General features: G+C 44.7%; 1 protein-coding gene across 1 annotated transcript in view; it reads right to left on the bottom strand.

The window, feature by feature from the left end:
* Nucleotides 1–56: 56 nt before the first annotated feature.
* Nucleotides 57–17,236, bottom strand: part of HK3 (hexokinase 3) — a 41,259-nt gene continuing 24,079 nt past the window's right edge. Inside the window, exons 7-17 of the mRNA XM_060238829.1 lie at nt 16,394–16,549; nt 8,014–8,247; nt 6,573–6,874; nt 6,061–6,209; nt 5,761–5,880; nt 4,609–4,704; nt 3,543–3,642; nt 3,015–3,198; nt 2,748–2,903; nt 1,084–1,317; nt 57–201 (exon numbers count right to left, since the gene is read on the bottom strand). Coding sequence (XP_060094812.1) covers nt 57–201; nt 1,084–1,317; nt 2,748–2,903; nt 3,015–3,198; nt 3,543–3,642; nt 4,609–4,704; nt 5,761–5,880; nt 6,061–6,209; nt 6,573–6,874; nt 8,014–8,247; nt 16,394–16,549 — 1,876 coding nt within the window. The remainder of the gene's footprint in view (nt 202–1,083; nt 1,318–2,747; nt 2,904–3,014; nt 3,199–3,542; nt 3,643–4,608; nt 4,705–5,760; nt 5,881–6,060; nt 6,210–6,572; nt 6,875–8,013; nt 8,248–16,393; nt 16,550–17,236) is intronic.

The raw sequence follows: 17,236 nt of genomic DNA, 5'->3' as shown, positions 1-17,236 counted from the left end.
ACAATGCATGGTCCTGTTTACTGGGAGGTTTTTGGAAAGCACGTGCACGCAAGAGGCTAAGTGGCCTGTTGTGAGTCCTTGAGGTGGGCCACAGCAGCAATCAGAGCAGCCCCCTTTCCTGAGCCATCTTCTGACAGCAAGAACTTGACTTGGCATTTCGGAGCCAAAAGTGCCAGGGTCTCCTGAACCTGTCTTGCGAAGCTAAGGCGAGAAAAGGAGAATGTCTGTGAGATGGAGAAACTCATGTTCAACCCAGCATTGCACATTCCACACCAAGAGAAACTGGCTACATGCCTCCCAGATAGATTCTTGCCCCTCATTCTTCTTTTCCACCCACAAACTGGAGATAACATTCATTTTAGGTCCAATCCCTCTGAGGCCCAAACTGCACAAGTTATACCCGACCCGGTTCACATCCCCTGCAGCTAAATGCAGCTGTGGGGAAATTATTTCTCAAGTGCCTTGGGAACTAATTTGGATCAGGACTGTAACATTGAGGGAGAAGGGGCTTCCATCTCCCCCCATCTCCATACCAATGTCCTTATCCAAACCTCCAATTTGCGGGTGGAATGGACTTTGCGGTCCCTGACTCAAACACATCCTGTAATATGGACCTTAAAGATCTAGAGTGGCAGTGCAAGAAAGACCCAGGCTACATCTACATGACAAGAATTTTCTGTGTTCCTTTCATGACTGTGGCAAATTTGCAGCAGCAACGAGCATCTACATAGTAGTTTTCCTTGCCCCAGCTCACTGCAATGGTTCTTCTCTTCCCTCATGGCACCAGTTGGCTTTTTTGTAATTTTAAAATATGTCAATCATCGATCTTAAAACATCCTGGAAAAGTTCTTTGGTAGCACATACCACCACTATCCCTTTTGCTAGCTGTCATGATTGCTCCAGCAAATGGAAACCAACCTTGCCATAGTTTCTTCCCGTATACCATGAGCTGATTGCTGCCCTCTTGGCCCATCTTGGACATGTCACCCAATGGGCAACCAAAGGCTCTGCTTCCCTCAGTGCAGTCAGTTGGACTAAATTCCTCACTTGCCCTCCAGACTTAATACAGCAAAAGCAACTCACTGAGGGTGCATCTTGTACACAGTCCCATCCACACCAACTGTCACTTGCAGCTTCTCCAACTGCTGATTTTGTCGGATCTTTTCCACAACAGCAGCCAGTCCAGCTGCACATACTTTAGCAGCACGGGTGGACACCGTGTGGCACACCTCCTTCACCAGATTGGCATCTTCTGCAGATGTTGTGAGCCCTCTCTCTTCTAACGCAGCACGTAGCTCCTGCAGACCTTGGTCACTACTGTAAGGACATTAGAATTAGTGATGGAAGCCTTTTCATTCCTCACCATCAGCACAAGCAAGGCTTCTCCAGCTTGCCCTTTCACAATGTCCGTCTCTCTTTCGGATCCACTCGTCTTCAAAGAACCATTCATTCCCAAAATGGGTTGATGTAACTGAATGTGACCCAGTGCCAAAATTTGTGCAGACCAAAAAGAAAGTTCACCCTCTGTGTCTAAAAGAAAACTCAAACCTAGTGCTAAGGAAATTAGCACTCCAGATCAGAGACACTCAGATTAGTCTGTGTCATAATAAATGATGAAATTCTATAACATCAACAACATATATGCAAATTTGCCTGTCTTCTATAAAGTGGCTGAATTTGCATGCTTGTAGAATTTGGAACCAAAGGCTAATGATGCAGACACAATGCTAGGTGCAGCCTAGTAGGATATGGGCAAGAGACCCTAGTCCTAGGAAGGGATTGACATAACTGAGCAGGACAGAGAGGTACCATTTCCTGAACAACGGAGTCTTTTGCACTGACATTCTATGGGATGCCTTCATTCTTTTAACTTAGATCTCTAATTTCTGCACCAGAATCCAGATTCACATGGATTCTGCAAGTGATATGAAGATTCTTACTACCAGGGCCATAGCCAGGATTTCTGGTTTAGTGAGGCACAAGCAAGGATTTTTTGTTTAGGCTACTGGGGTGGGGGCTGCAACTGAACAGGGCTCTCAAGTTCCTGCAGCAACCACTAGAAGGATGCCACCACACTCCCACTCCAGGCCAGCACCCTCCCCCTCCCCCCAAGCAGTTTTGCAAGCCTGACTCCAAGTTTGCTTTTCCCCTCAGTGGGACCCCCACCCCCAGTTCTAGACATGCACCCAAAGGCTGCCTAGTCTTCTCCTCCTGAGCCAGCTGAGCTGGGCTTGGATGGCAACTTTGCTTCCCTCAGCCCACCCAGCAGCAACTCCTGTGGGCTGGCCTCGGTGCCCTCACTGCCTCCCACCACTGCCCTGCCTTTGTTAGTCCCCCAAGCCACTCTAGTCATACATTGTGGTGGTGGCTGCCACCGCAGGCTGGGCTGCTGCCAACACCTGGTGCTGAGCTGACTCCATGCTGCTTGGTCTGCTGCCCAATGCCCAGCGGTCATGTGGGTGGCAGCAGCAGCACCCACGCCTTGTGCACCCACTCTGAGGGCATCCTGGAGGAACCTGTTAAGGAGCCACTGGGCAGATGCTGCTGGCCTCAATCACCGTCCACAACAACCATGGCATGGAGCCTCCAAGCAAGGAAGGGACAGAGGGCAGAGGAGAGGAGCCCACTGCCTATGAGTATGGTGGAGGGCTGGCAGCTCTCTTTGCCATCCCCCACTCATCCCAGTAGTGGGGCCAGGATCCTGGGTGCTCCACTGCTTACTACAAGCCCAACAAAAGAACACTTACTTCTCAATGACTGTTAACAATTTGGTGGGGAAGAGGTTTTTGGTCTTAAGTGCAGATGGCTGTTGGCCTTGAAACAAGATTTTGCGGGATGCTAGCTCCAGCAGAACATGGCGCACAATTTCACCCAAGTACATGCCACTGATGAGCTTTTCATACCTTTGGGGAAGATGTTGATTAGTACCACATAGGGAGAGTCTGGAGATGGTACCCTGGCCAAGTCAGCCAAGGGCACAGATGCCATCCCCAATAAAAGATGCCCAGATTTACCTCTGTTGGCCAGGGTTGATGGATGCTGCATCTATTTTCTTATCATAGGAGGTCATCAAGTAGTCAAGGGAGCCATCATCCCCAAATGCTCCCCATTCCATGTTGATACACATTCTTCCCTCCTCACCTTCCACACAGCCCACATTTCGCATTTCCTCCATATAGCAAGCATTGCAACCCGTCCCTGAGATAAAATGGGGAGGGGGGGGTAGAATTGAGTAAGTGCTGAAATTGGCCACCCTACTACTCTGAGCAAGTAACCTCTTGGGATTAAGATTTGAAGAAGACCCTTCAGCCCACTTAGATTTCTCTTCTAAATGGCACATTGCAGAGAAAGGTGTATCTGTTGGGAAGCAGGGCCCTACAAGAACCCAGCCTCTGGCCCTAAACCCCAAAAAGGAGCTATAGACTAAAAAAAGAGAGTGAAGAAGGGTATCTGTACTTAGAAAGTACAGATAATTGCAATATCCACCCAAATATATAATTTCAATGTCCACCCAAAGCTGTTCCTACCCCTCTCCATCTTACCAACAATGAGGCCAATCTCGCACTTGGGATCCACATAGGCACATGACATCATGGTTCCCACAGTGTCATTCACTAAGGCAACCACATTTAGATCAAAGTGCTGGGAAGAGAGAGGAAGGGAGAGACAGAGAGCAGCAAGATGTGTTACCAGGCAACACAATTCCCTATCACCACAGCAACCAATATAGACCCATAGGCCCTGTCTCCTGGGAAATAGCATCTCCCTCCATCTGTGTATCCTTGGGGCCATCAACCTGGATGGAACTCTCAGACTCTGTCTTGTTACACTTGTATGGTCAAAGGACACAATAGCTATTGTTCTGCCTTTCACCCTCCCACTGGGATAGGTAGTGGCTCATCAGACATTAGCCTGCAAAAAACCTGGAAAATTAGGAAAGCTTGGTATTAAACAAACTGCCAAGTATCTAAAGCACAAAACTGCATGAACAACACAAATACAGCATCATTTTCCAAACTTGCTATACAACATACTCTTTCAACTAGGGCTGCCAACAGGCCTGGAGAGGGAGGAAAAAGTCCTTTCCTTTTAACAGAGGTTCAGTGTGTGAAAATGGGCAGCTGAAGCTTGTCATGCATGGAAGTAAATAATATTACCTGGTAAACAACATCCTGTGAAGTCTTTATTAAAGAGAGAGGACATTTGTTTCTCCAGGCAGCTGGCAACCCTGCTTTCAACCAAAAATCAGTCTCCAGTTTCCCTTTACCTACTCTTTACTCCAGTTTCCCTTTACCTTACAATCTTTACCAGACAAAGTAGATGTATTGTACCAGAAATAATTATATTGACCAGACCATCCTGTGAAAATGGAGCTACACCTTATGCACATAACATAAGTAACTGAAAAAGGGGAAAGGTGTAATTTGGGGCAGAGAAGCTGTGTTAGGAATGGTGCCTGCCTGAAGAGCTGCTTTGCCTTCAAAATGATGCATTTGGAACCCCATTTGGTGGAAAGAAGATCAAGTTTGTATAGCTTAGATCAAACCCTAACCTTTGCCAAAGCTATCCATATCTTTGCAAAGCCCCTTCTTTGGCCCCTACACATACCTTTTGACGTTCTACTGCCTCCCGCAGCAACTGCACGGCATCCTTCCCTACACAGCCCAAGGCACTGAAGCCCTTGGTCCATCTCAATAAGATGCCCTGTGAGATCAAGAGAAATAGGGAATTTTGCAGCTTTGTATTTTTTTTGCCCATGTTGCTCTACATTCCCAGTTCCCACATGCTCTTTGTTGAGATCCCTGGGCACCGCAATGAAAAGGGGCTCTGACAATGGGGAAGTAGAGCAGGACTGTGTGTAATCTTCTCTACAAAAGAATATCAGAAGCATATACACCCTGTAGCATCTGAGTTTTCATCATACTTTCAAGAGCTAATTATGCACCAATACTTTGTTGGATTTCACAGTTCAGAGGTTATGCAGTTGTTTCAGGCAATTCCCTGAACTTGGAGTTTCTCACTTCTGCTTTGGAAATGGGACTCCAAACCATCAGGCTCATTATTTTGCATTCCCTACCTTAAAAAGGTAAAGGTAGTCCCCTATGCAAGCACCAGTCGTTTCTGACTCTGGGTGACGTCGCATCACGACGTTTTCACGGCAGACTTTTTACAGGGTGGTTTGCCATTGCCTTCCCCAGTCATCTACACTTTTCCCCCAGCAAGCTGGATACTCATTTTACTGACCTCGGAAGGATGGAAAGCTGAGTCAACCTTGAGCCAGCTACCTGAACTCAGCTTCCACCGGGATCGAACTCAGGTTGTGAGCAGAGAGCTCAGACTGCTGTACTGCAGCTTTACTACTCTGTGCCACAGGGCTCCTTATTCCCTACCCTAAGGGAAAGGAAAGGTCCCCTGTGCAAGCACCAGTCATTTCCGATTCTGGGGTGACGCTGCTTTCACGTTTTCATGGCAGAACTTTTTACGGGGTGGTTTGCCATTGCCTTCCCCAGTTATCTACACTTTGCCCCCAGCAAGCTGGGTACTCATTTTACTGACCTCGGAAGGATGGAAGGCTGAGTCATCCTGGAGCCGGCTACCTGAACCAGCTTCCTCTGGAATCAAACTCACATCATGAGCAGAGGACTCCGACTGCAGTACTGCAGCTTTACCACTCTGTGCCACGGGGCTCTTATTCCCTACCTTACATCCCTGCAAATGAAGCTTCCTACCACTGTGAATACATCCTTTGTTGTTACATACCTTGTCCAGGCTTAACTGATTGCAGGGAAAGGAGAAAGTGAAGCCCAGTGGCAGTATGCGATCTTGCATGCCATGCTTGGCCTGGAAATCCATAACGCAGTTAACAATGTGATCAAAGAGCTACAGGAATGAAAGCAGTCCATGAGGCAGACACAAATCCAAGAAGACATGGCCCCACTAGTAAATGGGATGGTTCTAACTTGTGCAGAATAATCCACCCCCCATTGGCACCAATATCATATGAAAGGTAGAGCATCATTCAACCTAATCATGAACTCCCTTTCCTTCCCCTTCACTCACCTTTACATCATTACTCTGGGCCACTTCTGTTGGAATGGTATAAATCTCACTGGTTATGTTGATACCGCCCTCCTCTGGGCTTCTTAACTGCACCATCAGCACTCGAAAATTGGTTCCACCCAGGTCAAGGGCCAGGAAATCCCCTCTCTCTAGAAAAAGTAGGAATTGAAACTTGAGTGTAAGTAACTATTATCCACAATCAATACTAATGTCAAATTAACACTTTTCCCCCCTTATCTTGCCATCTTCTCCTGGGCTCAACATCTTGCCGATCAAGGATAGCATCCAAAAAAAGGAATCGCATATAAACCCTCTAATCTAGTGGGTAATGTGATGCCTTTTTCAATGAGAGGAACAAGTACAGCAGCAACCGTAGATCAAATCAGACCTGGCAGCTGGAATGTTCTCTCCCAGCTCAACACAATTTCTCTAAGACAGCACAGTCCACCTGAGCTGTTCAGAACTCTTCTACTTTGGAATAGGATCTCACTATTCTGTTCCCTACCCCTCACCAGAGCCATCAGGCAAATGACGGACAAAAGTAGGCAACATGCGGACAATGGCTATTTCGTGCGTCTCCTTTGACAGGCCCTTTTCCATCTCCTTTCTCATCTGGTTCTGCATTTTTTCAAGGATCTCCGTGGAAAGTTGCAAGGGTGCTAGGACTCCAGACATCTGTTCCTCCCGGCTTCTAAGCCTCAAAGCTGCAGCTGCTATCAGGGCAGCTCCTATAGCACTGCCTTCAGACGTGACAAACCTGACAGCACACTCAGGAATTAGGGATTTCAGTGTCTGCTGCATTATCTCACGATACCTGGGGGAGGAGAAAAAAATATCAAGGACATTGAAGGAGTGGGAGGAGACTGTGCTCTGGTCTAATGCATCTCTTAGCTTGTCCCCCTTCCTAGGTCTATCACAGTTGCAAGAAGATTAAAAAGATCAGCTGTGCAAATGAGACTTTTCCTCCTGTTTATATTCTCAACCATTTTTAGCCAAGCTGGATTCCTGAAATCCCAGCCGCCTAAACTGGATACTATAAACAAACCTATATTGGGAGAGCCCAATGATCTCAGGAATTGACTAGAATCAGGAGACGTTCAGTGGGATGGATAAATGTTATGCATCCACCACTGTTCTAGAAATGGTCATACAGAAGAGTAAGACAGGGACGACAAAAGGAAACAAGCTATACTGACTTAATGGTCAAGAAGTGGGGTCCCCAACGTGGTGCTTGTGGGTGCCATGGTGCCTGCCAGCTCCTTTCCTGGTGCCTGCCAAGTGCTTTTAGAAAGTGGGCAGGGTCAGGTTGGGCATTTCCCAGTAAGGCCACTGGAGACCACAATGTAATGATCTTCACTCTGTGACAAGGTAAGCTTTGGCAGCCATTTTGTGAATGGCTCTGCCTCCTGTGGCAGCCATTCTGTGGCTGTGCCCATCATGTTGTGTCAGAATTACAATGGTGTCCACAGGTTCAAAAATGTTGGTGTAGCATGAATGTTGGTGCAGCATGAAGAGGAACATTTGAATAGGTAAGACACCAAACAATGGAACGCAAGGCAAGAGTGACCAATTAATCCAAACCTAGGTAAAGTTTGGCCCTTTGATCAGCAGAGAGAAAGAAAGTCAACCACTTCTGGAAATGTTGGCCTAGTGGTCTGAGAGATAGAGGGGTGGGTACAGTGTTCTCTCTAAGCTGTGTGTGTGAGCAGCCGCTCATTAACACAGGAAGCCACACTCAGCAGCTGTCTGGAGCCATGCAGGGTATTGTGCTGCCTATTGCTCATTTTAAGATTACAGCAGTTATATCCTGCTTAAGATGTGAACTGCTCCACTCAGTAAAAAAAAAAAAGTAAAGGTAGTCCACTCAGTAGGGGAAAACAAATTAGAGGGAACATTGGGTGGGAGAGCCTCTTGGATGGATATCATATTCCTATGCCAAGTGCAACTCCTTACTGTGTCTGGCCCCTGTACATGACTCCTGACACGGCTATACTGATCTTTGGCTGTGGAGGGTTTTGAGAATTACGAATATGAGCAATGACGGCAGCCACCCCAGCAGCACAGAGGTTGGCAGAGCGGACAAACAAAATTTTGCAGATGTGCTGCACATGGAAACAGTCTTGGTTGTTCGGCACCAGTCCCTGGCGAGTCAGGAAGTTCTTGGTTTTGGCCAGGCCCACCTTTTCACTGCAATTAAAAAAAAAAAACGTGTATTAAAAAGGGCAGAAGCATAGAACAATGGGTACCCAACGACACAGAAAACAACCCCTCCATCCTCTGGGATGGCTTCAGCATCTCACACTTTGTAAAAAAGGTCTCATGAGATGCTCACATTTTCATGAGTACACACTACAGCACCCTAAGAATCCCATATGTTTAGTGAGTCTGGAGAATAATACAGTACATTGGTATGCAGCAATGGGGTCTTTACATCTAGGGACTGTTCAGAATGCAAACATTTAAGGACAGCCTTTAATGTCATGCAGCAAAGATTGTCACAGGTCAAATATGCGCCTTATAAATATACAGGGTTTTGTTCTTGTTCTTGTTAAATTTACACTTGCAATGGGTTTCCTTTTGATAGCAGAATAAAATAAAGGAATAAACATTTTCCCATGTTCTCCTCATCTAATTCATTCATTATATACTTCCACCATATCCTTTCAATGCTATTAGCCATCAAAAATTTTCCTTTCCTATCTGTTGGATTCCTTTTATTTATTTATTTCCATGGTTTCTATCCCATCTTCCTCTTCACTGGGAGGCTCAAAGCAGTTTTACATCATTCTCTCCTCCATTTTATCCTCACAGCAACTTTGTAAGGTTGGTTTGGCTGAGAGTGTGTGATTGGCCTGAGGTCACCCAGTGAACTTCTATGGTGGAGTGTGGGTTCATACCTGGGTTTCCCAATCTTAGCCTGACACTAACTATTACACCACACTGGCTTTTTCCGTGTTACTTTCGCAGCTCCACGATATCCTGTTTGGAGCTGAGTTTCTAGAGCTGCATGAATGCATAATTAATTTATATTATCATGTTTTTGAACTCTTTCTTAATAATCCCTCCATCTTGGTTTTCCCTTCTTGTCAACTGTAAGCTTTTAGAATTTCTTGCCAGCCACTCCACATTGTACTAAGTAGTCCTTGGCCCAAAATATTGCTGATTTCCTCCTCCCCCACCCCCCGCATATGCATAATTTTGCATAGGAATTTTCCTTTCCCTTAGGGTAGGGAATAAGGAGCCCTGTGGCGCAGACTAGTAAAGCTGCAGTACAGCAGTCTGAGCTCTCTGCTCACAACCTGAGTTCGATCCCGGTGGAAGCTGAGTTCAGGTAGCTGGCTCAAGGTTGACTCAGCCTTCCATCCTTCCGAGGTCGGTAAAATGAGTACCCAGCTTGCTGGGGGGAAAGCGTAGATGACTGGGGAAGGCAATGGCAAACCATCCCGTAAAAAGTCTGCCGTGAAAACGTTGTGAAAGCAACGTCACCCCAGAGTTGAAAACAACTGGTGCTTGCACAGGGGACCTTTCCTCCTTTCCCCAAAGTGACATAGCAACAATAACAAATCATACAAAAAACGAGTCACTTGAAGAGTTCACCCTAAAGGGTTGTGTATGGAAAAACAATGTTGACACGCAGACCTCTCCGTAGAGAAATCCAAGTTACTTTTGAGGAGCTTTCAACACAACAATGTTGCAGTGTAGTGAGGACTCAAAAATCAAAGTTATTTCTGAAGAAATTCCAAAACAACAATGTTGTAGTGTAGTGAAGATTCGAAGACAATTAAGAAGTATAGTTGATAACATGTTTCCCAGGTAGAAATTAGGTGTTTCGATAACAGCTTCCTCTGATCAATATACTTTGATAATCTGGATTAAGAATATACATGCAGTTAGTCAGTTACTCCAAGAAGGCATTAGTGGTTCTCAAACCAAATGCCTTCTTGGAGTAACTGACTAACTGTTGAGAACCGCTAATACCTTCTTGGAGTAACTGATTAACTGCGTGTATATTTTTATTGAGCATTGGTTCCAGATTATCAAAGTTTATTGATCAGAGGAAGCTGTTATCGAAACACATAATTTCTACCTGGGAAATGTGTTATCAGCGATACTTCTTAATTGTCTTCAAATCTTCACTACACTGCAACATTATTGTTTTAGAATTTCTTCAGAAATAACTTTGTTTTTTGAGTCCTCACTACACTGCAACGTTGTTGTATTGAAAGCTCCTCAGAAGTAACTTGGATTTCTCTACGAAGAGGTCTGCGTGTCAACATTGTTTTTCCATACACAACACAACCCTTTAGGGTGGACTCTTCAAGTGACTCGTTTTTTGTATGATTTGTTATTATTTCTATGTATCTTTACAAACTGTCTAAAGTTGTTAAAATAGGCTAAATGTTGTAACCATTGGCACAGCCTTATTTATTTATTAGCCTTCAAGTAAATGTATTTCGGCATTGAGCTATGTGTAATTGCTTGTAGTTAAAAGCTAGCCTTAAGAGACTTTTAAAAGATTTTTTATCTCTTCTGAACACGATTTTCTCAACTACACTGTGTTCTTTTTGTTTGTTTTACAATCCCCAGGTGGGGGTAGGGGATCCCCCAGTTTGGAGGCCCTCCCCCCACTTCAGGGTCATCAGAAAGTGGGGGGTAGGGGAGAGAAATATCTGCTGGGCACTCCATGATTTCCTATGGAAACTGATTCCCATAGGGTATAATGGTGAATTGATGTGCAGGTATCTGGAGCTCTGGGGGGGGGCTGTTTTTTTAGGTAGAGGCACCAACTTTGCAGCATAGCATCCTGTGCCACTCATCAAAACACCTGCCAAGTTTCCAAATGATTGGACCAGGGGGTCCAATTCTATGAGTCTCCAAAGAAGGTGTCCCTATCCTTCATTATTTCCAATGGAGGGAAGGCATTGAAAAGGTGTGCAGTCCCTTTAAATGTGATGGCCAGAACTCCCTTTGGAGTTCAACTGTATTTGTCACACCCTTGCTCCTGGCTCCACCCCCAAAGTTTCCTGGGTTTGCCCCCAAAGTCCCCAGATATTTCTTGAATTGGACCTGACCACCCTGGGGCACATATAATCTTGGCTCCTGGCAAACAGAGAACCAGGAAGCAATCTTTGGAATGTATGTTCCCTCCTCCACCCTCCTCCTTTCCTCACCAATACAAATGCTGCCCTCCCATTTCTCTTTAGATTTGATCCTGGTTTAGTTTTACAGCTGATTCACTGCTAACCATAAAAATATTAACCAGGATTTGGAACTAACTAAGTACAAATCCTGGTTAGGAGGTTTCAGTACAAATGTAGGCTTGGATTCTATGCAACATGAGCACAGTTCATGTGCCTTTCATTTCCCACCCCCAAAATTGCACATCCATGGGTCAGTGGGTCCCCAGGAACATCATGGATGTCAACATTGCGGGAGAGCTACAGTGAGAGGAGGGAACTGGAAAAATACCTTCCACCTCTTTCATGAGCAGAAATGCCTACTGAGAGCTAAAGGAGAACCTTTCGAATCCAAGCCATTATATCAAACTATTATTAGGTCAACAAGGGAAGGGAGGAATTAGAGCCACAAAAGAAGGAGGAAAAGGGTGCATATTTTTCATGTTGGTTCCTGATTTGCAAGCCACAGTCTGTAGGGAGCCAGTATTGCTTGCTGTCTGAGTATGGTAAGGTCTTCCTCTAATTCTTTGCAACAGGGGTGGCTAAACTGTGGCTCAGGAGCCACATGTGGCTCTTTCACACAAATTGTGCGACTCTTGAAGCCTCCACTGCCCTGTTGGCCAGCTTGGAGAAGGCATTTCTCTAGGGTTGCCAAGTCCCCTGCATCCTCCATTAGGCTGGCGGAGGGAAACTCCCCCGACGTCGCTGGTGCGATGACGTCACCTGGCAGTGATGTCATCGTGTCGATGATGTTGTGCGTGGCTGCCCTAGGCATTTCCAGGAAAATTCTATGGTCTTCCCAGATGCTCTAGCAATTTGGGAGAGGAAAACTCTATGGTACAATAGAAAACACCTAGAGCGGCTGCGCATGCTGTTGCCAGTGCGTCACTTCCAGGTGACATCATCACACTAGTGACATCGGGGGAGGTTCCCCCTGCCGGCCCAATGTGGGCCGGTGGGTTGGGAACCTCCAGGGCAGGAGAACCCCCATCCGGCCTGGGGGTTTGGCAGCCCTACATTTCTCTCTTTAAATCACTTCTCCAAGCTAAGCCAGCTGGTGGCTTAGAGATTTAAAGTTGCTTTCTTGATGCCTCTCACTCACTCCCCATCTTCCTTCCTTCCTTCCTTCCTTCCTTCCTTCCTTCCTTCCTTCCTTCCTTCCTTCCTTCCTTCCTTCCTTCCTTCCTTCCTTCCTTCCTTCCTTCCTTCCTCAAACATCTGACATTTATTCCATGTGGCACTTATTTTAAATAAGTTTGGCTACCCCTGCTTTACAATATCAGTTGAAATGGTATGTATTTGTACACAAAACTGCTTTCTGCATGGTTCAAAGTCTGATACCCGTTTGTAACGGATGTGCATTCAGGAACTGGAACTAATCAGATTTTGAACTGAACCTCCTCCATTCTTTACGATCTTTAATCATCACCACTCCAATTACTGAGAGGGATGGCAGCATGGTATAGCCCGATTTCATCAGATCTTGGAAGCTAAGCAGGGTTCATACTTGGAAGGGAAACCTCCAAGGAAGACTCTGCAGAAGAAGGCAATGGCAAACCACCTCTGCTTCCCACTTGCCTCGAAAACCCCTCACTGGGGGTTGCCATAAGCAGGATGCAACTTGACAGCATTTTATACACACACAATCCAGTTACTACAAAAGATGTACACTTGGTAATCTCTAGATATTTGTAATTCTGATGTCTTGCTGTCTGCTTTTCAGTCATATGAGGTGAGGGAAGGAAGAAATCAAAAACAGATAGTGATTTGGTAGATAATCTAAGCATAGGGAATCTTCCAGCCAAAAAGTTGCTGCTGAAGACGATCATTCCCACAGGCATTTCTGTTAATTTCATTTCAGCTCTTTGACAACCATTGCACTGTCCCCAATGGCTTGCAGAAGGATTTTTAAATTATATACACAGTGGAGTTTGTTCTGTTATTATTCTGTTCTTCACACACACATGTAGCATGTTGTGAGGACACTGTGATGGGAGGGACAGATGCAGAGAATAGCCATGCAACATCTCCCTCTTGCGGGGGGGGGGGGAGGAGGAGAGATTTCGCTTGTACTCCCTGGAAGGCAGGCAGTAAAGACTACAGAGGAGCAAAGAGGGCTGGCCCAGGATATGGTCTCAAGGTACTTTTTCAGCAGCCTTGTGGATGCTAAGTACATATGGGCCTGCTCAGTGCATGGATGAAAGACTTTATGATAATCCCATTTATACTGTTCTGAATTCCATGGTGGAAGAAATGTAATAAATAGGACAGGCTACATTCCCTCATGTATACACTGGGCAGCATGCCTGTAGGGAAGAGAAACAAACATTTTGCTTGCATTGTCTGGTAGGCCAGCTGCCATGAAACAGGCTGGGTGGAGGTAAATTCTTCCCCTCTCCAACAAAAACTTAGAAATGATCAGAAGTCTCTCTGTACATGAGAGATCCATAAAGATCAGATTTCTGAGATCTGATATCTGATCTGATAATTTCATGTACAAGCAGATGCTTGTGTCATCAGACACATTTCCCATCGCCTCCCAGCTTCTGTTAGCTCCAGAAGGGGGGAAAGGGCAGGTAACCTCTTTTTCACAGCAGGGGGGCAAATGAGTCGATTCTTAAAAACAAACAAACCAAAACCCCTGAAGACTGTGGGTGGAGGGAGTTCACCCCACCCCCCTACTGGCACATTATTCCAGTGCTTGAAGCATTGTTTGCCCAACCCAGCTCTGAAACCAGAAGTCAGGAAGCAGGGGTGGTGTCACTTCCCTGGGGTGGGGCAGCTGCCAGGCCCCTGGGTTTCCAGCAAGGCCACTGTGGTCAACCCCCCCACTCACTTATTTGCACTGAGAAAAGGGCTACAGGCAGTGGTAAGCATGGGTAGTGGGAGAACTCACAACCAGGTAGGGGCAGAAGTGGGAGGTATGCAGGGAAGGAAAGCAGAGTGTGTATGGATGCCTGGTAGTGGGCAGAAGAGGGCAGGGGGGCCCTGGGAACATTCTACCAAGGCCTCTCAAAACCTGGAACTGGTCCTGTCAGGTAAATAGGAGAAAACTGGTAAAACCAGAACTAAGTGCAGTAAAATAACACATGGAAAGGGGCACCATTTAGTTCTCCTCACTTGGGAATCTGGTTTTATTTAGATAAAGATACTCTTCTACCTCCTACTTGAGGATTCTGGGAAAGGAGAAAAAACACACACTGATTAATGTCTATCTGTGCCTTGTGTAACTAAGAATTTTAAAATGAGAATGTTTTCTCCTTTCTGCCTCACATTTGGCAGACCGGATTCCTAACATGAGAAATACATTCCCTGAGAATATCATCCCAACTGGCTAAAAATACTTTACCCATTGAAACCAACAGAAAGAAATAAAGAATCCAAACAGTTATAATAAAGAAAATAAATAAAAATATGAAAGAGCAAACAAAACAATAAATGACCCAAATAACATTTCTGTGCATATTCCTTCCATTTGTATATCTCAGACAGGAATCACTACACATTGATTTCAGTCTTTTTTAACATGGAAAATATTGCCATATTAAAAATATATAACATTTAAAGCACCAAAGGCAGGTTTACTGAACTCTAGAGTATAATTTGGTATCACCTACGCATATTTCTAGTTCACAGGTCATACTGTTTTTCAAGTGGCTGATAGGAATGAACAATACAATATTAATCTTTAGCCACATTAAAAACTAATCCTGCATGTTTTTTTAAAAACTTAGGCTACCAGTCATCCACAAAAGGAGATGTCAGAGATAATTATTACTATGCAGTTATGGCTTTGGGATCATCACTGTGCCACATTTAATTTTTTCTTTAACCTCCCCTTTTGTCACAATTTGTCATTCTAGTCAAGATGCACATACACACCCAAAAAGTATGTCACACATGCCATGACAGCCCTATTGTGTAGTCATAGAGGTGTCTGAGTTTCTGTGTGTGTATTTAGAAATTATCACACTATGCAGAGAAGTAGGGTGCTCAAGAAGGTGAGAGAGAGATAGGTCTGAGAAAAGAAAGAAGCAAAGAGGTACAGAAATTAGCCAGGACTTGGAGACAGCAGAGGTGAGAGGGAATAGAACTGCATACAGGTCAAAAGGAATTATGTGACACAGGATGAACAAGGGAAAACAAGGAAATCTACCTACTGACAGTGAGTAAGAATTACTAAGTGATTGTTCAGGTGAAGCAAACACAGCTGAAATGTTATGTATGAGCCTAGCCACTTCACTCTCTTTTCCACACACCTGATGGGAGTTGTACCCCTAAATCTGTTTTATTCCGACATCTTTTCCCCACACATTTGGCAGTGTGTGCAAATCCGTTCATGTGTTATGGTAAACACATGTACACCCTGCATATTTGTGCATATTCCTGTTTGTGAGAGAAAGCCTACATGAATTCAATTTGCAGATGAAACTGGTGACCAGTATCTGGATAAATGTGTGGTTTCAATCACACATTCAGCTGTGCATGAATTTAATGTAACATGAGAATTGCTCAATGCATTTATAAAGAACCATCAAGTGTACACTTGATTGCAGGTGTGTTCATTGTAACCTAGTGCAAACAGGGCTTGTGTGTGTATGAGTGTTCTAGATTACAGTTGATCTCACACATTACAAAGTCCTTGTGGCTTCTGTAAAAATGTTGGATCACACATGTACTGGGAGTTTCATGCTTTCCTGATGCACTCAAGCTTCTACCTTGCTCTCCAATGTGGTTTTCCTGACTTGAAGTAGCCCTAGGGAGCCACTATTTGCCCCACTGAGAAACTTACATGTAATGATGGCTACATATAGGTGTCCATGATGGGGCAAATAATGGCTCCCCATCTTTTTTGGTTGGGAAAACAAAACTGGATACAGATCCCTCATACACTGTGGGTCTGATCTGGATTGGGGCCATATGTGCCATGGAATTCCCAGTGTGCACATGTGATCTAAAATCCTTGTAGAACCCACAAGGGTTTTCTACAATGTGAACTGCCCCTAATTCATCGGCTTCAGTATTTTGTCATGGGCCACAAGCATTCCTCCTAGTTGTTATATCTCATCTAGTCTAACAAGGGGTACCAAGCCTCACCCTAGTACTGCCAAGGTTAGAAGAGCAATCCAATATTCTAGTTTAAATGACTCACTTACTCTATGATATCCAAGAGCTCTTGAAACTTCAGTATCCCTTTGGTCATAAGGCTGGGAGCCAGGACTCCACTGAAGAGCTCACCCTTCTCAGACAGAGTAGCCAGAATAATGCGGACCGTCTCACACAGGTACAAACTACCGATCATCTTCTCAAATCTAATAGCAATAAGAAAAGAGGACAATCAGTGCACAAAGAGATGGTGCTAGAACAAAAGCAATGAAGATGCCTCTTTGATGACTGGAAGGAAATTTTATTCAAGCCATGCAGTTCAAAGAGGAAGTATGGCTATTTCATAGAACACTGCTGCTAGAAAAGACAAAGACTGAAAGTCATAGGCCATCAGTCCACAATGATATTCTAGCAGGAAAATATATGTGGAATACCCTGGTACTTGCATAGGATGCTGAAACTAGCCACAATTTTACAGTTCCAGGGTGCCAAATGTCCTGGATATTGTAAAAATCTATACATTACACTCAGAATGGGTTATAAAAGCAAATCAGACATGAAGTTATAACAATTCAGAAACCAGATGTGGAATATTTTAATCTCCATGGACATACAGTTACAGATATGAAAGTCACTGTTCTACAAAAAAACTTCAAAAAGTATACACAACATGAAAAAGCTGAATTAAAACTCACCAAAAAGTAAACATCACATGCCATCCTGGTTTAAACAGAAACTAGGATTTCCTCAGTCACTACAATCTCTAATATCTCTTCAGGATGCACTTTTTTGGAAATTTTAAACAGGTGTTTTACACATACCTTACCAGACTATAGCTTTGCACCAATATCAATTAATTTTCGCTTAAACCATTTGCTTATCTGTTTGTACTC

The sequence above is a fragment of the Heteronotia binoei genome, chromosome 5, assembly GCF_032191835.1.
Source record: "Heteronotia binoei isolate CCM8104 ecotype False Entrance Well chromosome 5, APGP_CSIRO_Hbin_v1, whole genome shotgun sequence".
Lineage (NCBI taxonomy): Eukaryota > Metazoa > Chordata > Lepidosauria > Squamata > Gekkonidae > Heteronotia > Heteronotia binoei.
Note: the sequence above shows the minus strand (reverse complement) of the source record. Positions and strands in the feature narration are given on the sequence as shown.